Source organism: Eumetopias jubatus, unplaced genomic scaffold, assembly GCF_037043125.1.
Source record: "Eumetopias jubatus isolate StellerSeaLion01/CBP00866 unplaced genomic scaffold, mEumJub1_p1.0 scaffold_15, whole genome shotgun sequence".
Classification (NCBI taxonomy): Eukaryota; Metazoa; Chordata; class Mammalia; order Carnivora; family Otariidae; genus Eumetopias; species Eumetopias jubatus.
Window position 1 is genome coordinate 84822884 of NW_028274821.1, and position 27971 is coordinate 84850854.

The following is a 27971-nucleotide window of genomic DNA, read 5'->3' on the forward strand; positions in this document are numbered from 1 at the left end:
TAATTTGAATAGATAGGGCATACATTACAAAATTCCCAGATGCAAAAAAAGTATTCAATGAAAAGTAAACCTTTCTCCTTACTCTGTTTCCCAACAACTGGTTTCCCTCCTGAGCAATAACCACGATACTGGTTTATAGTGTGTCCATTCACAGATAGTCTATGCACATAAGAACACACCAGAGGTACCTGGGTGGCTCAGTCGGTTAAGCTTCTGCCTTCAGCTCAGGTCAGGATCCCAGGGTCTGGGATCAAGCCCTGCATCTGGCTTCCTGCTCAGCAGGGAGTATTCTTCTCCCTCTTCTGCCACCCCCCCCCCTCAAATAAATAAAATCTTAAAAAAAAAAAAAAAAAACACGAAACAAACAAAAAAAACAAGAACACACAGCATATTCATGTTTTATACTAATCCAGCCCTGGTTTTGACACGTGCCCAGATCTCTAGTCATGAAAGAAGCTAATCTGTACTGAACACCAGCTGCACGTGACTTGCTGCAGCTCAGAGTTAGGGAGCACCAGACCTTGTGCTAACCCAGTAGCTCTCAAATTATAAATCCTCTGGCGGGCTTGTTAAAACAGATTGCTGGGCCCCATCTCTAGAGATTCTGCTTCCTGAGATCTGGGGTAGGGCCTGAGAATTTGCATTTCTAAGTTCCCAGGTGATGCTGAGGCTCCTGGGACCACACTTCCAGACTACTCAGCTAGCTGTTCGTGCACAAGGTCTGTGCACTGCTGAGGTACGTCCTCCCACAAAGGAAGGCAGAAAGGTTGCAAGGAACCTTCTTCTATGAAGAAAAGGAGCAGGGGAAGGGATATGCATGAGGGGGAAGTGCTTGAGAGTAGTGGTAAGGTAGGACGTTTGAGGCACAGTTAAAGGTTCCTTTCTGAGCAGTTGAAGTTTACAAGGGCTGGTAAACAGACACACAGGTGGGACTGTCTTGGGTTCAAGGGAGGGTCACCTACGGAGTCAGCGTGGAGAGGAAAGAGAAGGGCGTCTGGCCCCCTGTGGGGTGCGCAGAGGTGGAAGGACCTGCAAAGTGTGAGATAATACGGGGAATCCGAAAGAAACCGAGAGAGGGGAGGGTTTGAGAAGGAGGCATGATCCAGAACTCTCGATTCTGGGAGGGTAAAGAGGTGCCGCCTTGGGTGCGCTTACAGGAGCTCCAGAGAACCTCAGCAAGGCACCTCCACGTGAGACCGAAGAGCCATGGAGCGAGGGGATGGGCAGGGAACCTGAGGAGTGCGACGGGAGGCGGCTCCTTTTTGAAAGTTTTGCTGCCTAGGAACCAGAGAAATGAAGCACTCCCTCCTGAGGATGGGGAGGATGAAGGGTGTTTAAACGCCGGGAGCGACTGGAGTTTAGTTGGGGGTCGCCGGGCGGGATTTTGGAGGGAAGAGGGAAAAAAAACATGCGGGAGAGGGGGGTCTGAGCCGTGAGAAGGGTAGAGCTGGCGGGGTCTGGGTGTTGGGAGAGCTCAAAGGCTCACCTGCCCTGGAAACATCACTCATCTGAACTTTACAACCACTCCAAAAGGAGAGCACTATTTCCCCCATTTTACAAATGAGGAAACTGAGGCTCAAAGAGGTGAAGGGACACGCCCACAGAGCATCTCACAGAGCAAGACCTCCGTCCGTGTGGGGACCGCGCTCCGCTTATCGGCCCCGCTGCTCCTGGGGACTCGGAACAAGACCCTTTTTTGTGTCCTCGCAGGGATGCCCTTTGGAGAGCCGCCCAATGGCGAAGAGGCCCCGCAGAGGGCCGGGCGGGGCGGGATGCCCCCTCCACCCTAGCTCCGCCCCCGGCGGCGCGGGAGGGGGCGCGGGGCGGGGGGCGCGCCGCGCGGGCTTTGCTGGCTGCGCACCGAGCTCGCAGTGCCGCCCGCGCTTCCCAGCGTCCGCACGCGGCTGTCCGTGCCCACCGTGCCCATCCCGCCATGGCCGCGGCCGCCCTCCTGTCCCGGCCCGGGCCCCGGCCACTGCCCCTGCTCCTGCTGCCGCCGCTGCTGCTGCTGCTGCTGCTGCTGCCGCCGCGCGCCGGCCGGGTGCGCGCTGACAGTAAGGTATGGTGCGGCCCTCCGACCGGGGCTCAGCTCCGCGGGGAGCCGGGCGCGAGGGGGCGCTGTGGCTGGGGTGCGGACCAAGGAGGGTGTCGGGGCCAGGAGCGGAGGACCAGGAGAGGGGAGACCCGACGGGCTCAGCACGGAAGCCACTTGGGCCACGACCCAGGGAGAGGGGGAAGAAGCGCTGGAGATGGTAGGGGTATTTGGGACCTGGGGGTCTCAGGAAAGGGCTCTGGGACCCAGTTCAGCGCGGGGAGGAGATCAGCACTGAAACCCAGGGCCAGGAAGAGGGGAGCCTGGGAGTTTGGAAGGGGCGCAGACAAGAGATGCAGTCCCCAGCCTAGGGATTCCCGGGAGCGCTGGGCAAGGGCAGCCTGGAAATCTGGACCAAAGTTTCCATGGGAGGCTGACCAACGTCGGGCAGACCCCTGGGTAACCGCTACCCAGGGACTCCCAGGTTTGCAGCAGACCCTGAGCCAAGGCTTTCCGGCCGTGCTGGGAACCCAGAGTCCCTACCCAATGAACCAAGTGGGCTGGTCACTCGCCTGGCCTCGGTAGTCCTGCCAGGAATCTAATGCACCCTCTGGAGGACACCGTGTTTCCAGAAGGCACCTGAAGTCTTCTCAGTTGTGGCTAAAAGGATCTGCTGCGCTGTCAAGCCAACCTGAGTTCAAATCCCCCTCCACCTCTCAGCTGGGTGATCTTGGGCCTTTCACCTCTGCCAGTCTCCGTTTCCTCACTTATATATATATGGGAATAACAAGAGTTCCCACTTCCTACGGTTGGTGATCTTTTGCGAGGTCGTGCCTGTAAAATGTGTAGCACCACACCTGGTACCTAGTAGGTGCCCAATAAATCATGCTGTGATTACAGAATCTTACTAGGGGAACCTGAAAGAGCCAGTCAGAGCAGGGCCCCCTTGAGGGTGTTCTGGAAATAACCCAGTTAGGACAAGGATGGGACTGGGAATGAATGAGGGAAGAAGGTAAGGCCCTGCTCACTCCTTCATGGAGTGGCTTTTCTTGATGTTGCTCCAGGCTCTTTCCTGGGTAGAAGGTGAGGCTGCACTGTCCAGAGGCAAGGTAAAGGGCAGAAGCCACGAGCCACACAGTAAGTGTATGAGCACTGGGCACCAGAAGTCCCTCATCCTGAAGATCCGGCTCAGGGGATGAAAGCAAGTGAGTTGCAGTTCTGACCATGTGCTCCAAAGACAAGAAGGGAATGAGTATCATCCCTACTGTACAGATGAGAAACTAGAGTATATAGAGATGTGGCTAGCTTGTGAATCAAAAAACCTGGGTTCTGGCCCTTTGTTAGTCTTTGGTTGTGTGACCTTGGGCAAGTCACTGCCTGCCTGCGGGCTTCAGTTTCCCCATCTGAAAAACAATGTCTGCCAACTTCCTCTCCGTGTAGGGCCTTCTTGGATTCCCTGACCTGGCTCAGGTGGGGGAGCAGTGAGTCAAAAACCCCATATAACCTGATCAGCGCTTTGCCCCTCCCGTCTCTCTGGCTGGGAGGAATATTTGGTCCTGGGTATCCTCTGAGCCATGCGTGTAGAGCTTGTGGAGGAGGGCCAGCACTCAAAACAAAGCAAAGACAAAGAAAACTGAACACCCTGTTTATGTAGTGAGTCAGCCAAACACTTGCTAGGTTGTGTGTGTGTGTGTGTGTGTGTGTGTGTGTGTGTGTGTGTTTCGTTGTCCCAGGGCAAGCTGGGGCTGGTGGGGTAGGGAGGCGTACTCTAGAGCCTGGAGGATGAAGCAGCTGGGGGACACAGCACAGCCCTCCCTCAGACACCTCCCACCCCACACCACTTCAGCCAGCTGGGAAAAATAAAAATCAAGTGATGGGTGAATTTACTCCGCATTCCTCAGCACAGCCGGTCTCCTGCTGGCTCTACAGGGAGAGCTGTTTTCATAATCACCCTCTCCCTCCCCCATAACCATCCTTCCTCTTCAAGCCTCTCCGATTTGGGGGAGGGGGAGAGCCCTTCCAGGGCCAGCCTGGGACTTGAAGTCTATCTAGCTAGAGCCCTAAAGGGTTAAGTTGGCCCTCTCCTTAGGCTTCCTGCTCCTGGGAGGTCCAGTACCCCCTCCTGCCCCATACTTTCTGGGGTACAGGGGCAACTCAACCCCAGTACTCACCACAGAACTCTGTGGTCTCGGGCAGCTCCTCACTCAGTGCGTTTTCATTTCATGTTTATGGCAAGGTCTGTCTATCCTAAACAGGAGTTTTCATCTAGGGAAGTGCTTTGTCCAGCATGGGAGTGGGAGAGGGAGTTCACAGCTTCCCTGGCATCTCTGAGGGGCTGCCCAGCTCGGAGTTTGGGATGGACAGACAGGTAACCACATGAAACCCAGGCGTGGCACCAGAGACCTCTGGGAACCTGCATTCTGCTAATATGTCCTTGGAATGTGGCTGAGAATTCCCCCTTGCTACCTCAGTTTCCCCGTCCGTGAAAGGTGCCTCACTTCCTCCATGCATCCAGATGTGGAAAGGGGGTCTTTGGTCATCCCCGCCACTGACCAGGGGCCCAAGGACAGAGGGAAGGCCAAGGCTTGTGGGAACTGGGCCAGGGGGGAGCAGGGGGGCTGAAGGCAGGCAGGCAGACGTGTCGCAGGCTGCATCAGATCTTCTAGGCCAGGCTGGTCCCGGGGGCTTAGGTGTTGGTGCGCCTCTGCTCTGGGAGTTTCCGCCTGTGGGTGTAATTGAAAACAGGCTCAGGGCAGACAGGGAATACAAGTAATGAAGTCCTTCTGTACACAAAGAGCATGGGGCCACGCCAGGCCCCACAGGGTCTCTCTACAGGGAAATTCTTGTCCCGACATTCCCGTTGGCTGGGGCACCTAGAACAAAGTACTGAGAGACATCCTGTGTGCCAAGCCCCGTGCCCAGCACTTGAATCCAGAATCTTACACAACCCTGCTGCTGGTCCCCCCAGGACCAGGCTTAAACACTGAAGGTCAAAAGAGTCAGATGATGGAGTTTGGAGAATCCTGGAGTTCCAGGATGCTCAGCTTCCAGTAGGCATCCAAATGGCCTGGGGTACCTGAGAGTCTGAGATAACAAGTGTGGACTAAGGCCAGCGCGTCTGCATTTTCCAAGTGCGTTCTAGGTAATTCCCAAGGCACATCCCCCAGTGAGAACTCACGGAGGTACAGAGAGCCATGGAGGTTTGTGGAGCAAGAGAGTCACAGATCATCAAAGAGGAGCTTTTGGGAGATTAAGCCGGCAGAGAGGAGGCTGCTGTGTTCCCAGAAGCAGTTAATGGGGTCTGAACTCAGGGCTGTGGTCATGGAACGGGGAGTCGGAGAGAGAGATGGGAGATATTCAGGATAAAGAATTGGAAGAACATGACTGATGGCTTGTCTGGTGTAAAAAGGGAGGCTCAGAGACCTGGGGTGGGTGGGAGGGTAGGTAGACATCAGTTGGGAAAAGATGCCGGGTCCAGTTTTGGATGGCTTCAGTGTGGGGGTCCTGTGCCATTCAGGGAAGTGTCGAGCTGGCAGTGGGCTCTGGGGGACATCTTTGCCTGCAGGAGGACCTGGAAACGTGCTTTCAGGGAGTCTGGACTGGCCAGGAGAGAAGAGAGAAGACTCCACCTCAAGGTGACACAATTTGAATCTGCTCATTTCTGGAACATTTCACAGCTTGAACCGCACCCCCCCCCTTCCCACTGTGGCCAAACTTATCCATCTTTCTTCAGAAAAATCTCAAGTATGCCCTCTTGCCATCTCATTGTAGGATTTCCTTGCAAGTACCTAGGGATGTTTTTAAGCACGAACCACCCACACTTCTGGGGTCTTTGGCAGCAGTGTGTGCTGAGTGAGGCTGTAGAGAGAGGTGGGGGGGAGGCCTGAGGCAGGGACAGCCCTCATGCCCAGGGCAGAGTGGGCCAGGCCCTCTACTGCCCCCGCTGCGACCCAACCCAGGGCCCCCTTCTCGGTCACAGTTCGGTTGCTGTTGGAGAAACCCTCACCCGGTGAGGATGGGTGGTCATGGGATGAACAGCAAGTAAACCAAAATTTGGAGTCAGGCTGTTCATATTGACCCTGGGCAAGCCTCCAGTCTTCTCTGATGCTCAGATTTCTCCCCTTTAAGAGGGGGTTGTGACATGAGGAGAGAGACGTAGAAAATGCCGCGCCGATGTGAGGGAGGGTTGGGCGGCTACCTGGATAGCAAGTACCACCTAAAGAGCCGTGACTCTGTGCCAGGTTTGGTGACGGCTGCTCTGCGCACGTGGACTCATGTCAGCCTCAGGTTGGGCTTATGAGGCTGTTGTCCTCCCCATTTTGCAGAGGAGGGTGCAGAGACTCAGAGGGGTCAAGGCCATGCAGGGGAATGGAGGAGCTGGGGGTTGAGGCTCCCCACCACGGTGCTTTGCAGCCTCCAATCAAGCACCACGGGCTCCAGTCATCACCAGAGGAAGGGCCTCGCCTAGGCTCCTGGCAGCTGAGGTGTCAGGGCCTCGGCTGCCGCCCGCCAGGACGTAGCACCTCATCTGAGGAGAGAAGGAATGTTGCAGTCTGATAGGGAGGCTGCTCCTGGTGGGGGTGGATGCCGGGATGATGAGTGGGTCCCCAGGAGGAGGCCTCTGTGGCCTGGCCACACAGAACACAACCACATCTACCCGCTGGGGAGTGCGTGGGGGTGACTAGAGGTCCACAGCAGAGCTGGGAAGGGGGCCCAGGAGTCTCGAAGAGAAAGCAGGCTTGAGGCACTGCCCAAGCTCTTAGGAATGTGTGGGACCCCTAGGCTGGCTGTCAGCGTTCACAGGCAGGGGAGGATTGCCCCGCGGTGCCCAGAGTACACCCCACCCACAGAAGGCCCGGGACAAAGCTTCCACCCATAGCTTTCTCCTTCCCCACCCTCCTCATCCCCCAGGGGACTGGAAGTCTACCCACACCAGGCTCTGATCCCCTTGAACAAGTCATCTGATGGCTCCAGGGCTCAGTTGTCTCATCTGTAGGACACTGCTGAGAATATCTACCACTGCATCCCCATGGAGAAATGAACACATAAACAACCCCCTTTCAGGATCATTGTCAGTAATAATAACGGCTACAATGTACAGACTACGCTGTGGGCTCCTGGCACTGGACTGAGTGCATTCCTGGTATCCTGTCTCTCAGTCCTCACACAGTCCTTTGTTGGGTAGACACTAGTAGTACCCTCATTTTACAGATGAGGAAACTGAGGCACAGAGAGGTTAAGTAATCTACCCAAGGGCACACAGCTGTAGATGGCCCATGGCTGTGTGCCTAACCACTGCCCCACACTTCCCCAGCACTTCATGAGTTCTCAGTAGATGTCTCCTCCTGGGCTCTGTGCCCCCGGCTTGCCTCCTCCATCCACCATCTATCCACAAAGCCTCCCAAGTGAGCTTCCTGGAATGCAGATCTGACCCTGGCTCTCCCCTGCTTCAAACCCTTCCGTGACTCCCCAGGAAGAAGCCAAGATCCTCAGCCAGCTTTCAGGGTCCTCCATGAGCTGGTCTCTGCCACCCCAGCCTAACCTCCTGCCACCCCAGGGTCCCGCAAGCACCAGCCAGAGTGAACCTTCTCCAAGTGCCAGGCCTTTGCTCGTCTTTACCTATCTGGTTTGCTCTCCCTGGAATGCCCTTCTCCTTAGAGATGTCCCCCAAGGGGTCCCTCCCTGAGCAGTTGGCATAGGTGTCTTCCTCTGTGCTCTCAGAGCCCATCCTGCTGGCTTCTCATCTAGCAGAGAAGCTCGGGAATGTACTTCAATCTATTTCTCCTACACCTCCAGCTGTCACCCAGGGTGTGACAGACGCCAGAGACTCAAACAGGTGTCTGACAGCTCAGAACAGAAATGGAGTACCTATGGCCCTTCCCCAGAGGGCTCTGGGACGCTCGCGGGCGTTGGACAGAAAGCCCAGCAGAGCCACGAACTCACCTGAGTCCTGGTGGCTTCAGTGAGAGCTGAGTAGTCATGAGGCCTGGGGTGTTTGTTGCTTGAGCCACAAAGAGCTGTGTCCCAAGAGCCTGGAGCCCAGGGTGGGCTGGCTGAGCCAGCTCGGGGAGTGGCGGGGAAAGGTTGAGTGGCCCACCATCTCACAGCTACTAACTCAGGTGGCAGACGCCATGTTCTTAGCCCTGTGCTCCAGCATGTCTGCAAAATGCAGGCTCAGTGATCCAACAGATATTTACAGAGCATCTACTATGGGCCAGGCAGGCACCATCCTGTGGTATAGGAGAGAACTAGACAAAGTTCCTGTCTCTAATGGTTCCTTCAGTAGAGTAAGGGAAAAAATAAGCAAGCACAAATATAATACTTCAGATGGTAATAGGTATGATAAAGAAGAACAAAGCCACTAGATAAGGGGACAGAGTAAGGGGAAGTGGGTAGTCGGGAAAGGCTTCTCAGAGGAAAGTAACATGAGGGAATGAACCAAGGGAGTGCCAGGGATAAGGGTTTCGGGATGAGGGTACCACATCTGCAAAGGCCCTGAGGCTGGAGTGGAGTGACCCAAAGAAGGAAGGCGTTGCAAGCGATAGGGTTGCGGGGAGGCTGTCAGCTCACATCGGCCTTGAAGGCCACGGTAAGGACTCTGGAGGTAACTAGCCCCTCCATACACAGGTATTATGAAAGGGTGTGATACACATGGAAACTGGGATGTAGTAGGTGTCCAATGAAAGGTCTTCATTCATATCTTTTATTATGGTGATAAACTGCACATACATTTACCATTTTAACCATTTTTAAGTTTACAATCCAGTGGCTCTTAGTACATTCACAGTGTTGTGCAACCATCACCACGACTTAGTTCCAGAACATTTCATCGCTCCAAAAGGAAACCCTGCGCCCATTAAACAGTCACTCCCCATTTTCCCCCTCCCAAGTCCTGGCAACCGCTAGTCTGCTTTCTGTCTGTGGATGTGCCTCTTCTGGATATTAATAAATGGAATCATACAACATGTGGCCTTCTGTGCCTGGCTTCTATCACTTAGCATCATGTTGTCAAGGTTCATCCATGTTGTAGCAGGTGTCAGTACTCCATTCCTTTTTATGGCTCAATAATATTCCATCATATGAAGATATCAACTTTTGTGTATCTATCAGTTGATGGACATTTGGGTTGGTTCCACCTTGAGACTATTGTGAATCATGCTGTTGTGAATATTCATATACAAGCCTTTGTTTGAATACCTATTTTTGGTTCTTTGGAGAATAATTCTACCTAGCGGTACAATTATTAGGTCCTATGGTAATTGGTAATTCTATGGGTTTTAAAAAAATTTTTTTAAAGATTTTATTCAGTTGAGAGAGAGAGAGAGCACAAGTGGAGGGCAGAGGCAGAGGGTGAGGGAGAAGCGGACTCCCCACTGAGCAGGGAGCCTGATGCGGAGCTCGATCCCAGGACCCCGGGATCATGACCCGAGCCAAAAGCAGACACGTAACGAACTGAGCCACCCAGGCGTCCCTAAGACTTTTTTTTTTTTGAAAAATTTTAAGTAGGCTCCACACCCAACGTGGGGCTTGAACTCCCAACCCTTGCCCTGAAATGTTTTTAAAGTAATCTCTGCACCCAGTGTGGGACTCGAACTCACAAATCCAAGATCAAGAGTCATACACTCTACTGATTGAGCCAGCCAGGCCCCCAATTCTATGTTTAACGTCCTGAGGAACAGCCAAACTGTTTTTCAAGGTGGCCATTAATATTTTCAGGTATTATTACCTTAAGGCTACCGCACTCTATTTCCTCCAAAGGGCTGCTACCTCCGCAGCTACCTGTAGCCGTCCCACAAAGGCCAGGGGCACTGGATTCTGCTACCTGTCCCCTCTGGCTCCCCCTCTCCTCTCCTCCCCCCAGCCCTGGCCTTCGGCTCACCGGAGCCCCTCTTGCAGGTGTTTGGTGACATGGACCAGGTGCGGATGACCTCGGAGGGCTCCGACTGCCGCTGCAAGTGCATCATGCGGCCCCTGAGCAAGGACGCTTGCAGCCGAGTGCGCAGCGGGCAGGCCCGGGTGGAGGACTACTACACTGTGGAGACGGTGAGCTCGGGGACCGACTGCCGCTGCTCCTGCACAGCGCCACCCTCCTCGCTCAACCCCTGCGAGAATGAGTGGAAGATGGAAAAGCTCAAGAAGCAGGCACCTGAGCTCCTCAAGGTAGGCTTTCTCGGGGGAGGGGAGGAAGGGAGCACCTCCTGGACGGGATTCTAGCAGGGGCTGGGGCCAGGCTGTCCTTCCAGTGGAAAACCCACACTCTGGGGAGGTGCTGTTGTTATCCCGTTTCACAGGTGGGGAAACAGAGGCTCCCTGAGGGGAAGCCACTCTTGCTCAAGACCATTCGCCACTAAGTGGTGGAGGCAGCATTCCTTGGCTAGTTACACTGTGCTCTAGCGTATCTGCGAAATGCAGGCTTGTTTATGTTCAGAGAGCACCTACCACCGGCCAGGTAGGCACTAGGTTGGGGGATATTGGAGGGAACCCGACAAAGTCCGTGCCTTCCGTAGAGTACGGGAGACAGAAAATAAGCAAACACAGATACAACGTTTTATCATCTAGTTCAGTGTTCTGTATCTTACGCAAACCTGTTCATCTGTCAGCACCTGCATATAGTTTTGTACATTTTAAATTTTGTAGCATTTTATTGTTTTTAATGTAATAAGAACATGTGCCATATTCAAGCACCACCTGCGTGCCAGATGTTGTGCTAAGCTCTTTTCACACATTTTTTTCCTCTAAATTCTTTTTTATTTTTATTTTTTTTAAAGATTTTATTTATTTATTTGACAGAGAGAGACACAGTGAGAGAGGGAACACAAGCAGGGGGAGTAGAAGAGGGAGAAGCAGGCTTCCCGCTGAGCAGGGAGCCCGATGCAGGGCTCGATCCCAGGACCCAGGGATCATCACCTGAGCCGAAGGCAGACGCTTAACGACTGAGCCATCCAGGCGCCCCTAAATTCCTTTTTTTTTTTTAAGATTTTATTTATTTATTTGACAGAGAGAGACACAGCGAGAGAGGGAACACAAGCAGGGGGAGTGGGAGAGGGAGAAGCAGGCTTCCCCACGGAGCAGGGAGCCCAATGCCAGGCTCGACCCCCGGACCCTGGGATCACGACCTGAGACGAAGGCAGGCGCTTAACGACTGAGCCACCCAGATGCCCCTTTTTCCTCTAAATTCATAAACAATTCTGTGAAATATGGGATCACTGTTCTCATTTTATAGGCAAGAAAACAGGTTTGGAGAAGTTAGGTAACTGGTCCAAACTCTCACCTAATGGCATGTAGCCGCAGGTCTATACCATACTTTTATATGTATTTTATGCTTACCTTCCCCCCAGCCACCACCATAAGCAGATAAGAAAGAAGCACCACCTCTGGGGAGCACAGCCCCATGCCAGGGTCTACCCCCAGGACCCATGCTTGAATAGGCATGTGCAGCCTACATCACGGTCCCCACAGCAAGACTGGCACCTTTGTGCCATTCACAACACGCCCAACTCACTGTTTGGTGGGGCTGGGATTTGAATCACGTCCTGCCATATCCAACGCCTGTATTCTAAGCCACCTTTATTCTCCTTTCTTTCTGTAATGGACTAGATAATTTTGGTGTCTTTTGAGAGTATCCTTTTCTCTGATAATTTCTTCCAAACATCTGAACATCTGTTTTGCCTTTTTTGGTATCAAGCACTGTGAAAGTGACTGAGATGTTACCCTACTTGTAAGCTAACAAGTTGGCAGCCAATTTCATGGATGCTGGCAGAAGACACAAGCCTCCTGAGTCAGAGACAAAGGACTTCATTACTCACAGCAGCCAGAGTATCTACATTTTCTTGAACTGATTCTCCCAGCTCCGGTTCCCATGGGGTGACGCAGTGAAGACCACATAGCACCCGCACACACACTAGGGTATTTTCAGGAGTGGAGCCCCAAGCTTAGAGAATCCAAATTTTTTACAATAGGCACTGAGCATGCCTTCCCTACTCTGGAGGGAAACACTCTCTCTGTGTTCCAGGGTTGTTGCCTATACAAAATATGTCCTAGAACAAAGACAGTCAGTGCCTCTGCGTGCAAGACATGCAGAAAAGCAAGAGACCCGTGAAAAACTGTCTTCAACATTTGGCTAAAAATGTTTTCTTTCTTTTTTTTTTTTAAGATTTTCTTTATTTGAGAGAGGGAGAGCGCAAGTTGGGGGAGGGGGTTGCAGTGGGAGAAGGAGAAGCAGACTTCTCACTGAGTAGGGAGCCCAATGCGGAGCTCAATCCCAGGACCCCGGGATCATGACCCGAGCCAAAAGCAGACACTTAACCAACTGAGCCACCAGGCACCCCTAAGACTTTTTTTTTTGAAATTTTTTAAGTAGCCTCCACACCCAACGTGGGGCTTGAACTCCCAACCCTGAGATCAGAAGTCGGATCCTCTACACGTTGAGCCAGCCAGGTGGCCTGAAATGTTTTTAGAGTAATCTCTGCACCCAGTGTGGGACTCGAACTCCCAACTCCAAGATCAAGAGTCGTACACTCTACTGACTGAGCCAGCCAGGCCCCCAATTGTATGTTTAACGTCCTGAGGAACAGCCAACTAAGCAGGGAGCCTGACAACACGGGGCCCAATCCCAGGATCCCCAGATCAAGACCTGAGCTGAAGACAGACACTTAACTGACTGAGCCACCCAGGTGCCCCTAAAAATGTCTTCTTTAAATTTAACTTCAGCTTTAGTTTTGTAACAACTAAATGCATACCAAAGCTCTCAAAGTTGGCATAGGGCTGAATTTTAGGCGAAGTTGCCTCTTAACTTGTCAGTCCCTGGACCTCACTGTCTCTGTGGGGCCTCGCTAGGACCCTGCAAACTCCACGCACTGAGGTTATAGGTCAGTCTTCAGTTATAGGAACAAATCCAACTTCTGCTCAAAGTCCACCTCGCAATAACTAAATTGTAAGCATACTTTACAGGAGGATACACAAAAGCTTTTCATACTTTCTGGCTCATTTAATCCTTGCCACAATCCTTTGGCAAGGGAACTTAGGGTCCCAGCTTTACTTGTGGAGGAATCTGAGGCCCAGAGAGAGATGGTGACTTGCCTAAGATCTCACAGCAAGAAACTGGCAGCACTAAGATTTGCACTCAGGAAGGGGCGCCTGGGTGGCTCAGTCCTTAAGCGTCTGCCTTTGGCTCAGGTCATGATCTCGGGGTCCTGGGATCGAGCCCTTGCATCGGGCTCCTTGCTCCGCAGGAAGCCTGCTTCTCCCTCTCCCGTTCCCCCTGCTTGTGTTCCCTCTCTCGCTGTGTCTCTCCCTGTCAAATAAATAAATAAAATCTTTAAAAAAAAAAAAAAAAGATTTGCACTCAGGAATTCTCTGCTATGTTCCCTTGCCCCGGGAAGAGGTCCCTAGGCAGCTCTCAGCCTGGAGCCCGTTGTCCCCTTAGGTCTTTTCAATGCACAGCAGCCATGGTGGTTTTCATTCAGCCTTAGTGGAGGCATTGACTCAGCAGGCGGTGGTGTAGGAGGAAGAGAAGATACTGCAGGGGTAGGTATCTGAGAGGTACTCAGAGAACCCCAAGAGGAGAAGGGGGCAGAAGCAGTATGAGACAGGGCTCAGGCCCCTCCCATTACATGTGGCTACTCCTCCCTCAGCAGGAGGCTCTCTGGGGGGGGGCAGCCCCCCAGGAGAGGAGATTAAGGGAAGCCCATGGAGGAGGGGGAGCAGGGTACACCCACGCTATACCCTCCCCTTGTCTCTACCCCAGCCCTTTCCCTCAAGCTAAGAACTCCAGCTGTGATTTGGTCTTAGTTGCATGAGGGAGAGGGAGAGGATTCTAGATCCCCATTTTCGGGGAGGTCGGTGGCAGGTACGTGCTTTTCATCTCTTTACTCCTTTTCCTTCTGGACATGAACTAGACATGGCCCCACCCTTGAGGAATCCCCGGTCACTTGGGGACACAGCTCCTGACTCCAACGGTTGGTCATTAGTGCTGGGCCAACGGATGTCTCAGGGACCATGGGAACCCAGAGGAGGTAATATTACAGCTGGGCTTTGAGGGATGGGTAGGGAGGGCAGAGAAGAAAGGAGGGCATTATGGGTGAGAGCAAGTGGAGTGGATGTGGCCCAGGAGAGCTCCCTGCCCTCCCTCTGCTCCAGCCCCACTAGCCACCTGTCAATTCCTCTAACACAGGGCTTCTCAACCTATCTGTGGTGAAAGACTAATTTTTATTTATTTATTTTTTTAAAGCTTTTATTTATTTATTTGACAGAGAGAGACACAGCAAGAGAGGGAACACAAGCAGAGGGAGCAGGAGACGGAGAAGCAGGCTTCCCGCGGAGCAGGGAGCCCGACACGGGGCTCGATCCCAGGACCCTAGGATCACGACCCGAGCCGAAGGCAGACGCCCAACGACTGAGCCACCCAGGCGCCCCAAGACTAATTTTTAAAAAACAAGAACCAGTACTTCTGGAAAATGCCATAAAAATGAATTATTAGAAAAATGAAACAAAAGCAGACATGCAAAATACAAGTCCAGGGTTTTGCTGTTAGAGTCAACAGATAAAAATCTCTCTGTCGGGCGCCGGTGTGGCTCAATCGGTTAAGCGTCTGCCTTCAGCTCAGGTCATGATCCCGGGGTCCTGGGATAGAGCACCAAATAGGGCTCCCTGCTCAGTGGGGAGTCTGCTTCTCCTTCTCCCCCTTCCCCCTGCTTGTGCTCTCTCTCTCTCACTCTCTCAAATGAATAAATAAAAATCTTTTTAAAATTTTCTCTGTCAAAGGGTTCTGAAAGTTTATAAAAGTCTACTCTCACTTTTTGCGATTATTTTATCACAGATGAGTAACAAGTAGCTTGGACCGGTGCTGGTCTGCGGACCGCACTTTGAGTAGCATGGCCCAAACACGCCATATCTCTTCTCACCTCCAGCTCTTTGCACAAGCTTCTCTTGGCCTGGAATGCCCTTCTCCTGCCATCTCCGCCTAATTTGTGTTCTTCCTGCAGAGCTCAGCTCCAACAAAACTCCTTCCTGGCATACTTTACTAATCCGCATCTGCTCCTTGACAAGGTCAGCGCTCTGTCATTAATGCTCTGGGCACCTCTCTGTCACTCTCTGTTCTTTCACAGCCTGTGAAGGACCATGAAGGCTTGTGTCTGTCTTACTCCTCACTGTCCTTAGTGCCTGGCCCGGAGGAGACATTTGCTGAGCTCAAGGAGGATGCAGGGGCAGACCATGGGGGGCTCGAATGCCAGGCTTAGGAGGTGCAAAGCCACACAAGAGCAGTGGGGAGCCATGAAAGTTATCTAGCAAGGGAGAGAGACCCAGGGCCAAACCTGCGCTTTGGAAAGCCAGTTTTGGTGGCCACGAAGGCAGCAGAGTGAAGCTGGGAGGGCCCCCTTTAGCCCCGTGGAATAGTATCATTACTGCTGACATTCACGGACCCCTTGCTGTGTACCTGCTCTGTGCTGAGCCCTGTCCACACACTACTACGGCCTCAGAGAAGGAAGCCGAAGCACATAAGAGTATGCGCATGGTTCTCACACTGTGCTCCCCAGAGCCCAAGGGGTACTGAGCAAGTCTTCAGAGTCTGAGCAAGGTTCCAGAGGAGCAGACAAGACTCAAGGTCCAATCCCTGCTTCCCTAAGACTTTTCCGCTCCCTTTTTCCATTTTAGAGATTAATGTCTACTCCAAGAAAGGCTCTCTGGCTTAAAACAGCTCCAACACCCCTGGGAGAGTGGGAGTCAAACTGTTTTGGAAATAGCTGACCAGGGCCAGACAGGAGCGCTGGCCTGCTCAAACCCTGAGAAATGCTGCAGGGCTCGGAGTGGGGCCATGTGAGAGGGTGGGCTGGAGGAACTGCCCTTCTCAAGAAGCCGGGGGAAGCTGATTTCCCAGCCAGCCCTTGTGCTGCGGCTTCCCTGACCCTCACCGGCATCTTGGCTCTCCGGAGGGAAGATCATATCCTGAGGACGCACGGGGGAGAGAGGAAGGGGAGGGGCAGCTGCAAGGAGGAGCCGAGGGCTGGGCCAGGACGACCCAGCATCTGCCACTGACCTGTTTGTTGTGCAAGCTCCTCCCCATCTCTTGGCCTCAGTTTCCCCATCTGAACACAAGAAGGAATGGTAAAGCATGATAGGAAAGAAGTTTTGGTTTATACCAATCTGGGTTCTGCTGCCGGCCCCACCACCTAACAACCGGGTGGCTTTGGACAAGTCACTTCACCTAAGCTGCACTTTCCCATTCTGTGTGTGAGATGAAGATAAAAGTGGTCCAGACCTTGTCAGGGCGCCTGGCTGGCTCAGTGGGTAAGAGCACGTGACTCTTGATCTTGGGATTGTGAGTTCGAACCCCACGTTAGGCACAGAGATTACTTTAAAAAAATAGTTGTCCCGACCTTGTTTTTGTTTGGGTCCCCAGGTGCAGACTCTGAGGCAAGTGATTAGTGTTGCAGTGATTTATTATGAAAATGTTCTCAAGAATCGAGCCCTGCGTCGGGCTCCCTGCTTGGCAGGAAGACTGCTTCTCCCTCTCCCACTCCCCCTGCTTGTGTTCCCTCTCTTGCTGTGTGTCTCTCTGTCAAATAAATACATTTTTAAAAATTAAAAAAAAATGTTCCCAAGAGAAGCTGGTACCAAAATGAAAGAAGTGGAGGTGGGAGGAGAAGGAAGCCCAATAGGATGTGATCTCAGGCCAAGCATCAGCGTCAGCCCCAGGGGATGTGGAGTGTGAATGACAGCTCAGTTGTCCCCACTGGGGCTAGGGAGCTGGGCCCTTGGATGCCTGCACCTGTCAGGCATTGCCGAAGCACTGCCCCAGGAGGACATACTCTCCCAGGCAGTTTGGGGACACAGCGTCTCTTTGAAGAGAGTCACAGATGCAGGCTGTTAAGAAGGAGCCACATGGGGCACCTGGGTGGCTCAGTCGGGTTAAGCGTCTGCCTTCGGCTCAGGTCACGATCCCAGGGTCCTGGGATCAAGTCCTGCATCGGGATCTCTGCTCAGCAGGGAGCTTGCTTCTCCCTCTGCCTGCCGCTCCCCCTGCTTGTGTTCTCCCTCTCTCCTCTCTGTCTCTGTCAAAGGAATAGGCAAAATCTTTAAAAAAAATAAATAAAAATAAAGGCACATGGAAACCAGGTATGGGCACAAGAAACAAGAAAGAGGAATCCCAGGGCATGCAGACTGATCTCCTCTAGTGTCCACTATACACCTCGTGGGGTTGTCACGAGGACAAAGTGAAACAGCTCATTACAGCCCCTCACACAGGGCCTGCCGTGTCGTAAGTGCTCGAAAGATGGAATCTGTGGCTTTTCCCACGATGAGTACTAGCAAGCTGGGTCTAGTGGGTGCCGAGGGCCCACGTAGGCCATTGCAAGTGGTGGGGCTCTTTTTGCAGCCTTTGTGCCTGATCCTGAGCTCTGCCCTTGCCCTGACCCCTTACCCTTTCCCGGGCAGCTCCAGTCCATGGTGGATCTCCTGGAGGGCACCTTGTACAGCATGGACCTGATGAAAGTGCACGCCTATGTCCACAAGGTGGCCTCCCAGATGAACACGCTGGAAGAGGTAAGAGCAGAGCTCTGCCCAGGAGCCAGGCTGGGTCAACACTGGGGCCCAGGGGCCGTGTCGGAAGGGGCCTGGGCCATTCTGCCTTACCCTGGTGGCTGCTGAAAGCTGGAGTCCAGCAGGGAGCTGGGAGAGGGAGAGGCAGGCCTCTGGGTCTGGACTTTGGAAAAGGGGTCTGACTGGGGCTCATGGGCCTACAGGAGGCTGAGAGGCTGGGTGGAGAAACTGAGGCACCAGCTGATTGTCTGAAAGGGTTGTGGAGGGGGCTGGCAGGAACTTGCAGTGGCCCTCAGTTCACCAAGACCGGGACCTCATACATGGCACAACTCCAAGGCCACTGGTCACATAAAATGCCACATAAAAGTCCAGGACTGGCCAAGCTCACTGGGGCAGGGCTTAAGACAGCATGGCTGGCCCAGGCCCCACTTGCAGTGGAGGCTGAGGGGCCAAGCATCTTCTGGTCAGTGCAGATGTGCTAGAGGGCTAGGCAGGTGGCCAGGACTGCCCCCTGAGGGCAGCGACGGAGTTGGGCAATCGTGGGGGTCCAGGCTGCGGGTTCAAGGTTTGCTGGCACGCATCTCTGCTGGCATGGGCCCGGCCTCCTCCTGTTTCCTGCATCCGGCCCCTGCTGGGCTGCTGGGAGCCTGGGGACATGCAGCTGCCAGGAGCGGGGTGTGGGGGCTTCCTTTCCCAGCTTCCTTTCCGGAGGGAGGGGGCACCTGGGCATCCTGTGCGCCAGGGTGGGAGATTAACCCCTTACTCTCCCCGAAGTTGGGGTCACAGTGGCTTTAATTATCCAAGAAGTGTTTGGTGTGTATCTCCTAGGTGTAAGGCCCTTGTCAGCATGGGAGTAAGGTTATCAGTTGTTGGACTTCTACTGTGCACCAGTATTTTCTGTGCACCTAGTAGATGCCGGGCTCTCCTGTTGCTAGCTCTGCAGTTATCCCGCTTTGACCCTTCCTCCTGTAATCTTAGGAAAATGTTAACTCACTTCATGTAACCAAGAGCCAGACAATCTGGAGAGTATGTCTGCAGTGGCTGGAACAAATCAGAAATGATTTCCGCAGCAGCCACAAAGAAATGATTTTTTAATTATCTTCTGTTTTGCATTATCTGTGCTTTGCTTCTGTTCACTAAGTGATAACTCTAAAAAAAAAAATGCTTATTGCTAACTCTGGGTGGAGGTAGAGAAAACAGCCTCACTCGGGAGGAACTGACTCCCTCTGCCCAAAGGAACAACATCACTCATTCATTTTTTAGTAATCATTAATCATTATGTGGTCTCTTGGCAGCATGCTTTATCCACCCGTGGATAAAGGTGCCACCACCCAGCACCTGCCCCCTTGGGCCCCCCTCGGGAGCCTGGGCCGTGAAGCCTGACAGCAGAAGCTGGGCTGTCCCCCTCCAGGGAGGTGGGCGGGGTGGCTGTCAGAGGAGGCTAGAAAGACCTTGGAGTCCTGCCCCCACAGAGCGTCAAGCTGAACCTGAGCCGGGAGAACGAGGTAGTGAAGGAGAGCATGCGCCACCTGAGTGAGCAGCTGAAGCGCTATGAGAATCACTCGGCCATCATGATGGGCATCAAGAAGGAGCTCTCCAGCCTGGGCCTCCAGCTGCTGCAGAAGGATGCAGCCCCAGTCTCGGCCGCTGCCCCAGCACCTGGCCCTGCCAGCAAGGCTCAGGTGAGGCCATGGCCCTGGTGATCGGGCCAGAAGGTGGGTGGATTTGGGAACACAGTCTGCCACGACCTCAGTCCCGAGGGCCAGCTGGTTGGGGGTTTGGGGTCATAGGACAGGGCTGAAGGCTAGCACAGCTGGAGAGTCCCTTGCAGGGTGGGGGGCGGGGGCCTGCAGTGCAGCGAGCACCACTGACAGAGGTAAGCTGGGAGCAGATGTGGGGATCCAGCTGAGGGCTCTGTTTGCTGAGGAAGGCATGTGGTGGTGTTCTCATTCCCATTCCCAAACTAGCAGAGACAAAACTGAGGCATGACCCTCCCTGTCTGGCCCTGGGGAACCAGGTTGGCTGCACCGAAACAACTTCGAGCCTCCCCTAGTATGGTTGGGCCCCTGGCTGGGTCATGCCTGCTCAGGGGCAGGTGGGCAATGCCTTGGGGACCCTGCAGATTAACACCATTTCATCAACCCAGTCTGGGGTGGAGAATTCCTACAGCATAACACCCAGACATTCCGTGTTCAAGCTCAGCACAGAGTGAGCAGGGACACCAGGCAGAGCCACCCAAGATCTATAATACACCTTTATGCACATTTGTAAAAGGCCTTCTTCTCGACAAATTGCCGGAAAGGCTGTCCCTCTGGGCAAATGCAGAGAAGCTCCCCGTAGGTGGGCAAATTGTCCAGAGGCTCCTTCCTATGGTAGATACACCCTAGGGAGTGTGGCTTGGCAAATAGGAGTACAGCCTGGATTTCAGTGTAATTTGTGCCCCTTAGGCCAGTCATCCTCATGTAGGAAACAGCCGCTCCATTCCCCACAGCAGCCTTGCGGTTTGGAGTGGGGGATCCTGACAGCCTCCACATCTGATTTCTAAAGTTTAAAGCTGACTTGCTCACAGACATGATCTCAGTTAGTCCCACAGCCACCTACAAGGGAGGGAAAATCATTGCTCGTTGGGCAGACGAGGAGGCATAGAGTGACGCCCCATGGGGAGAGGGTGGCCGCACCGGCACTGGAAGCTGCATCTGCGTGACTGACAAGCCCAGGCTCTTCCTCTCCACCTCCTGGCCCCCCGTGCTGACATTGTGCCCATCTGTGTCTGTGGCCGGGACCGCCTCGTTGCTGATAAAGCGTGGAGGAAGCCTGGTGCGTTTGGCCCAGGGCAGGCTTCCTGCTCATTCCCGTGTCAAGTCCACAGGCGCAAATGAATGCTGTTTGGGCCACAGCACGGCAGGTCTAGAGACTGCACTTGCTGTATCTCCTGGAGATTCTGCTTGACGGTGATGTCACGGGGCCTTTGTTCTTGTGCCAAGCCAGCATCAGAGGCCTTTAAGAGGAAGTGAGAATAAAATCTACAGAAAGTTAGAAACTGCATGTGAGGAGCACCTGGGTGGCTCAGTCATTAAGCATCTGCCTTTGGCTCAGGTCATGATCCCACGGTCCTGGGATGGAGCCCCACATCAGGCTCCCTGCTCCGTGGGAAGCCTGCTTCTCCCTCTCCCACTCCTCCTGCCTGTGTTCCCTCTCTTGATGTCTGTCTCTCTCTCTCTGTCAAATAAATAAATAAAATCTTAAAAAGAAAGAAAGAAAGAAAGAAAAACTGCATGCGCTAAGGGCAATGGCCTCAGTGGCCAACCGTCCAAGTTGGCCTGAGACTGAAGGGTTTCCCGGGACGCAGGACTTTCAGTGCTGAAACTGGGAAAGTTCCAGGCACACTGAGATGGATTGAACACCCTGCCCCAGAGCCTGAAAACCTCGCCCCTGCCCACAAAAAAAGACCCATGAGCGAGAGAGAGAGAGAGAGAGAGAGAGAGAGAGAGAGAGACAGGGATGGGAAGCTGACCTCCTGAGCAGCTATCTCCTTAGGGAATTAACCATTATAATCTACCCCCTGGGGGTGAGTATGCCGCAGTTTGTAAATGGAACAGGAACTTAGCCTATCTGGTTGGGCTTCAAGCCTGCAGGGGAGCCGGAGAGCTGAGTGGGGAAACTGAGGCCACCCCAGTCATGGATGTAGCCACTATGGGAGGAAAGCTGTGAGTTCACGAGCACCTGAGACCTAGGGCCTAGAGCAACGTGACCACTTCCAGCCTCCCCACCCCCACCCCCCCGAAGCTGAGCCTCCATGACCTCCCGCAACACCCTTTCCCCCCGCCCCTAAGTCTGAGATTTCCCTTCTCTCTCAGGACACAGCTGGAGGGAGAGGCAAAGACAACAACAAATACGGCAATGTTCAGAAGACCTTTGCAGACAGGGGCCTCACGAAACCTCCTAAGGAGAAGCTGCTGAAGGTGGAGAAGCTGAGGAAGGAGGGCGGCAAGGGCAAATTCCCCCAACCCACAGCCAAGCCCCGGACCCTGGCCCAGCAGCAGGCCATAATCCGAGGCATCACCTACTACAAGGCGGGCGGGAAGGAGGTGACCGAGGCCGTGGCCGGTGAGTTGGTGGAGGACCGGACCCCAGGGGAGTGGGGGCTTGCTGCTGGATGGCTGCATCCCAAGCAAGGATCGCCTGCGGGGATCCATTGTCTTCTCTACAGTCAAACTGCCCCAGATTTCAGCTCTACTGGTTACCTGTTGGTGCCCTTTGCTCATCCACACAATGAGATAGTACCCCTCGTGGGGTTGTTGGGGATGAAATGATTGAATCAACACAAAGGACCACTCGGTTCCTCTCCAGTATTTTCAGCTACCTCCGCCCTCACTGGACTCTTCCTTCTTCATTCAAAGATTTGCTGAAGGTCCACTATGTACATGCCACATCTCCCAGAGACTCTGCCTAACATAGACTTCACAGTCCGGTGGGAAAAAACATACCCATAACCAGGCAGCGGCCACAGGTGGGGTGGGAATCCCCCCAGGGGCTGGAGCCAGGCCAGGGTTCTGGGAAGTGTTATGGGGCCTTCAGAGCACCTCTTATTTCCTTGGAATGGATGGCCTCCCACTTCTTATTTTTCCAAGGAAGAGCCCACAGAGTCCTGTATTTTTCCTGCAATCCACAGGGGATAACACTGAAGGGCAACCAAGTAATTAACCAAAAAAAACCCCACAAGAGACAAAAGTCCCTGGAGTACCCAAATTTCTAGGCCGTTCCCACTGGTGTGGCTCCTGATTCTTCCTCTGAGGCCCTCCCCAGACGCCTGCTCTCCTCTCATGTCCCAGAGAGGTGTCCCAAGCCTGCTCCCCGACCCTGGGTCCTGCTGGCCACCTCCTTCAGTGAGGCCCTCTGCCCACCCCATGTCCAACGGGCCAGGAGGTGGAATTCAAGAGCCCCCCCCTCTAAATTCTTGGCCTCTCAAGGCTCAGGGGGCCTCTTCCCAGACCCCCCGGGGGTAGCTGCTGGCTCTGAGGCCTGCTAGCTCCTCCTGGCCACAGTACAGTGCCTCTGACCCCTGGTGGGGCACTGCCCAAGGACAGCTGCAAGCAGCTGGCTCTGCCAGCGAGGCCCGTGGGAACCAGGCCCTGGCCCTGGCCAGCTGCCAAGGCCACCCCCCCAAAGGGTGTGCCCCATTCCCAAGAGACCCCAGGGGCTGCCCCACAACAGGCCTGGCTAAACTCTATGCAAAGAGGAAGCCTGGCAGGGAGAGAAAATGAGAGAAGTCAGGTAATTGTCCTGGCGTCAAGGGGCCTTAGCCCCTGGGGGCCACACTGTCCCCTTTCCTTTGTCCCTGGCATCACAGTTCTCTGTGGGTTCTCACACACCCTGTTGGACTTGATCCAGGTGAGGAAACAAGCTCAGAGAGGTGAAGAGACTGGCTCCAGGTTTCACAGCAAGTTGGTGGGACAGGAACCCACTCAGTGGGCTACAGAGCCTGCCTGAGACCCCTCCCCAGCTCTGTCCCCTGCTGTGTGGCATTGAATCTTCCTGTTTTTCCTACCCAGACCCCATCCAGCCCAGCCCAGACAAGTGTGTGGGTCAGGGATGACCCAGAGATGGCCCCAGACACGTCCCATGGGAGCTGAAAAAGTCATCCCATCAGCAAAGGCTTTGCCAGCGAGATGAGGGGCGGGGGGCTGCCCGGAAAGCCTCGAGATCAGAGATAGGAGCTGAGTGAGGGGGCAGAGAGACAGAGACCTGGGGTCCAGAGGTGACTGGAGGCTGGCTGCCCCTGCCCCTCCCTGCTTAAAGTGGCAAATGCTGGGTGAGAGGAGCTGTTGGCTGGGTTCCAGAGGAGAGGACCAGCAGAAAAAAGTCTGTAAAATGGGAGCGAGGTTTCCTCCCTCCTAGAGTTGGATTTGGGACGGGAAAGAATTGGGACAAAGTGTTTGACACTTAGGAGGGAAGGGGTCTCATGTTCGGCACCTCATGCATGCCGGGACCTGGGCAAATGATGTGTATACATCTTCCTCTAATCAACACAACAGCTTAACACAGTGGACCCTATGACTCTTGTTTCATAGAAGGGGAAGCTGAGGCCCACCGAGGCAGGGGACTTGGCTGAGGTCACTCAGCTGGGGGGCTTGCAGCCGGTCTGCTGACCACAAAGCCTCCCCACCACCCACTTGTGGAGGCCTTTCACTCCTCAGGGGCTCCCCGCTTCTCTCCGCCATGGCCCCAGAACTGGGAGCCAGGTGGGCCTGGGGAGGACCGTGGGCAGCCGCGTGAGACGTGAGCACAGGGTCCTCTCTCTCCGCAGACAACGCCCTCAAGAGCACTTCCTGGCTAGAACAGCGGCCGCCCAGGGTGGAGGGCAGGTCACCGGAGCCCAACTCAGCAGAACGTGATGAGGCTGGGCCCAGGGCCTCAGAGGGAGCGGACCTGGCCTCTGGCACTCTCAGTTCTGACCCTGTCACCACCCCCACCCCGACTCCCACCACCCGGCCCCAGCCCACTGAGCCACCTTCACACCCAGATGTCCCGAGCCAAGGTGAGTAAGCCTCACAGGGGTCAGCAGGGTACAGCCCATGGGCCAGATCCAGCCTGCAGCCTGGTTCTCTATGGCCCTTGAGCTAAGAACAGTTTTTACATTTTTAAAGGGTTGTGAAAAAAAGAATACGGGACAGACGTATGTGCTCTGGAAAGCCTAAAATCTTTACTGTCTGATCTTTTGTAGACCGCTTGAGGACACTGGTAGTCAAACAGGTAGTATTTTCAACAAATCCTTCCTAACATGTCACCTAGAATCCCATCATCAAATCCAGCAACTGTTCCCACTTCTTTACTTTTTTCTGTCCACATTTGTACGTTTGGCTTGTGTCTGTTGGTAGAAATCTTTCCCATTAAATCATCGAGCCCATCTTTCTGGAGGGCATCTTGGCTACCTGTGACGACAAGGTCTTCTTAAATCCATTCCCCACTTCGGTCCAAGTGCATTCCGCTTCCAGGAATCTTTCCTCAAGGGTCCGTCAGCAATGTGGACAGCAGCTGCAGCTTACCTGCCCCTCACCCTCAGCCCATTTCCAACATCAGAAAACTGGAAATAGTCTGAAGAGCTCACACCGAGGGGACTGGGGCACAGCTGTCTGGTGGCCTGGTAGAGCCTTGAAATCACATCATTAAAAACCATTTAATGATGTGAGAAATTGCTCAGTGGAGGGAAAAAACAGGATACATAAAACTGTAAATCCAGAAGAACCGCGGTTTTTAAAAGTATGTCTACATGACTATATACAAAGAAAAAAAAAGGAAGGAAATACAACATATTTAAAATTTTCTTTGGATATTGACGTTTTTCATTATTTTTATTTTCCTCATTCTCCTTTGCTGAATGTTCTGTTTTCTACATTGATCAGACATTGCTTTGATCATAAGGCAAGGGGAAAAAAGGCTGCAAATATGGGGCGCCTGGGGGGCTCGGTCAGTTAAGCGTCTGCCTTTGGCTCAGGTCATGGTCCTGGGGTCCTGGGTTCGAGCCCCACATTGGGCTCCCTGCTCAGTGGGGAGTCTGCTCCTCCCTCCGCCTCTGCCCTCCTCTCCCCACTTCACTCTCTCTCTCAAATAAAAAAAAAATCTTAAAAAAAAAAAAAGGCTGTAAACAAAATATCGGGAGGGGGTTAAGTAAGACCCAGATAATGTTCCTGGACTGTGGCTCTGGCTCCGGGGCCTGTGGGACTGAGGACCGAATGCTGCACCCCTCACTCCCCACAGGCAGAGAGACGAGCTGTGAGGGCACCCTGCGGGCCGTGGACCCCCCTGTGAGGCACCACAGCTACGGGCGCCATGAGGGAGCCTGGATGAAGGACCCTGCTGCCAAAGATGACAGGATCTATGTCACCAACTACTACTATGGGAACAGTTTGGTGGAGTTCCGCAATCTGGAAAACTTCAAGCAAGGTTGGAGAGCTGGGAGTTGGAAAGAGGGCAGGGGGTGGGCGGCCTGAGGAGGGTCTCCCATGGAGACTGGGCCCTCTTGTGCCTGTGCTTTCCCGTGGTCCGGAATGTCCCAGCCTGGTCTGGCTCCACATGATCAGCCACCCCAGTGAGGGGCATCTGAGGGCGCCCCCTATGTGCTGGCATGGAGCCAGGAGCGGGAATGCGGCAACAAACAAGATGGACAAGGTCCTGCCCTCAGGAGCGTAACTTACTGTCAAGAGGAACAACACTTAGGGTTTTCTCTTGAGTACTTACTAAGTGCTAATCACGCCATGTGCGTCAGCTCATGGTAGTTTTGTAATTCTATGGGGGGGAGGTCATTACTCTGTTTTACAGGTGAGCAGAGCCCCAGGCCTTAGAGGAGCTGCAAGTCTGGGCAGGGAAGGGCAGAATTTTGGTTATCAGATCTGGGGCGTGATGGGGGAGGGGTCATTTAGGCCTCACCCGCCCTCCAGAAATGCACTGTCTGAAGTGAGAGGCAAAGACCTAAGGAAATAACTTCAGTATAGGGTTTGAGGGAGAGCTCAAGGGACTGTGGAACCCAAGCCTGGACATCAGAGAAGACCTCCCAGAGGAGGAGGTGATGTTTAGCTGAGCTTTGGAGGAAGAGCAGGAAGAAGCCATAGACAAGGGAAAGGGCCGGGTGTTCCAAGCAGAAGGCCCAGTGTGTGCCAAGGCCAGGCAATGAGAAGCAGAATGGCCTAGAAGGGAGGTGGGGGAAGCATAAGGAGAGAGTAGGCTCAGGCAGACTTCAGGAGCCACATCGAAGTTTGGATTTATCCTGAGAGCCGTGGAGTCACCGGGTATGGCCTGGAACAGCCAAAGTCCTTCCTCTGCCAGGTCCAAAATTGACCTGATGCCTGCCTCAGGTGGCTCACAGGCTGGTGTGGAGGAAGCCATTGAAAAGTGCCAAGACAAGGGTGATGGGAGGCCAGAGGGGAGGCCCTCACTCAGGCCCGGGGAGGTGGTGGAAGGCTTCCTGGAGGAGGTAGTATTGGTGGAGGGCTCTGAAAGATAAGGAGGCATTCCCCAGGCAGATAGGACGGGGAATGGCAGTCCAGACAAAAGAAACAGCCTGGACAAAGGCCCTGAGACAAAGCCCTGGGGCTGTCTAAATCCTGGCTGTGCCATTCCATAACTGGGTGACCTTGAACCCTCTGACCCTGTTTCCTCCTTGGCAAGGGGGATGCTAACAGTACCTGCTTCGCGGTGGTCGTGGGGTAAGATGATTGGCCCAGCTCCGAGCCCATAGCCTACTCCGTATCCCCCTGCTTGCTGGGCCACTCGGGAGCCCTGGGTGGCCTGGCCGGCCCCCCGTCCCTGGTGTAAACATCTGCCCTGCACACACAGGCCGCTGGAGTAACATGTACAAGCTGCCCTACAACTGGATCGGCACGGGCCACGTGGTGTACCAGGGCGCCTTCTACTACAACCGCGCCTTCACCAAGAACATCATCAAGTACGACCTGCGGCAGCGCTTTGTGGCCTCCTGGGCACTGCTGCCCGACGTGGTCTATGAGGACACGACGCCCTGGAAGTGGCGCGGCCACTCAGACATCGACTTCGCCGTGGACGAGAGCGGCCTGTGGGTCATCTACCCCGCCGCGGATGACCAGGACGAGGCCCAGCCCGAGGTGATCGTGCTGAGCCGCCTGGACCCCGGTGACCTGTCCACGCACCGGGAGACCACGTGGAGGACACGGCTGCGGCGGAACTCCTACGGGAACTGCTTCTTGGTGTGTGGCATCCTGTACGCCGTGGACACGTACAACCAGAAGGAAGGCCAGGTGGCCTACGCGTTCGACACGCACACGGGCACCGACGCCCGGCCGCAGCTGCCCTTCCTCAACGAGCACGCCTTCACCACCCAGATTGACTACAACCCCAAGGAGCGCGTGCTGTACGCCTGGGACAACGGCCACCAGCTCACCTACACCCTCCACTTCGTGGTCTGAGCCCGGACCGGTGCTCACAGGAGAGGAGTGGCCGTGGGCGTCGCTCCCCCACAGCAACTCCTGCAGGGGCTCTGTCAGCACATATTTATGGGGGTCCAGGCCCGGGGCAGGTGCTAGGCACGTGGCGCAGCCAGGATAAAGCTTCCTTGGCACGCGGTGGATTAATAATCCCTTCCACTTGCAGAGCACTATGCCAAGAGCTTCACATGCACAAACCCATTCAGTCCTCCCAGTAGCACCCCTGGAGGTAGGGATAATTAAGCCCATTTAACAGATGAGGACACTGAGGCCCAGAGAGACCTTGTCCCTTGCCTGAATAGCCTCAGTTTGGATCAGGCAGGCCATGCCGTCACAACAGCTCTGTTTTACAGATGAGGAGACCTGACCGTGCTCACCTTCACCTCCAGGCCTCTCCCTACTCCTCTAGATTCTCTTCTCTCAACTCTGTCTCCCTTCCCCCCAGG

At 54.1% G+C, this 27971-nt stretch overlaps 1 protein-coding gene across 1 annotated transcript; it reads left to right on the forward strand.

Annotated features, from left to right (window-relative positions):
* The first annotated feature begins 1933 nt into the window (after window positions 1-1933).
* OLFML2A (olfactomedin like 2A) lies at window positions 1934-27507 on the forward strand. Its single transcript, XM_028107908.1, has 8 exons — window positions 1934-2059; window positions 9929-10192; window positions 17465-17572; window positions 19042-19251; window positions 21427-21676; window positions 23877-24107; window positions 25328-25513; window positions 26903-27507. The coding sequence occupies exons 1-8, from the start codon at window positions 1934-1936 to the stop codon at window positions 27505-27507; spliced, it is 1980 nt and encodes a 659-aa protein (XP_027963709.1).
* The last annotated feature ends 464 nt before the right edge of the window (window positions 27508-27971 follow it).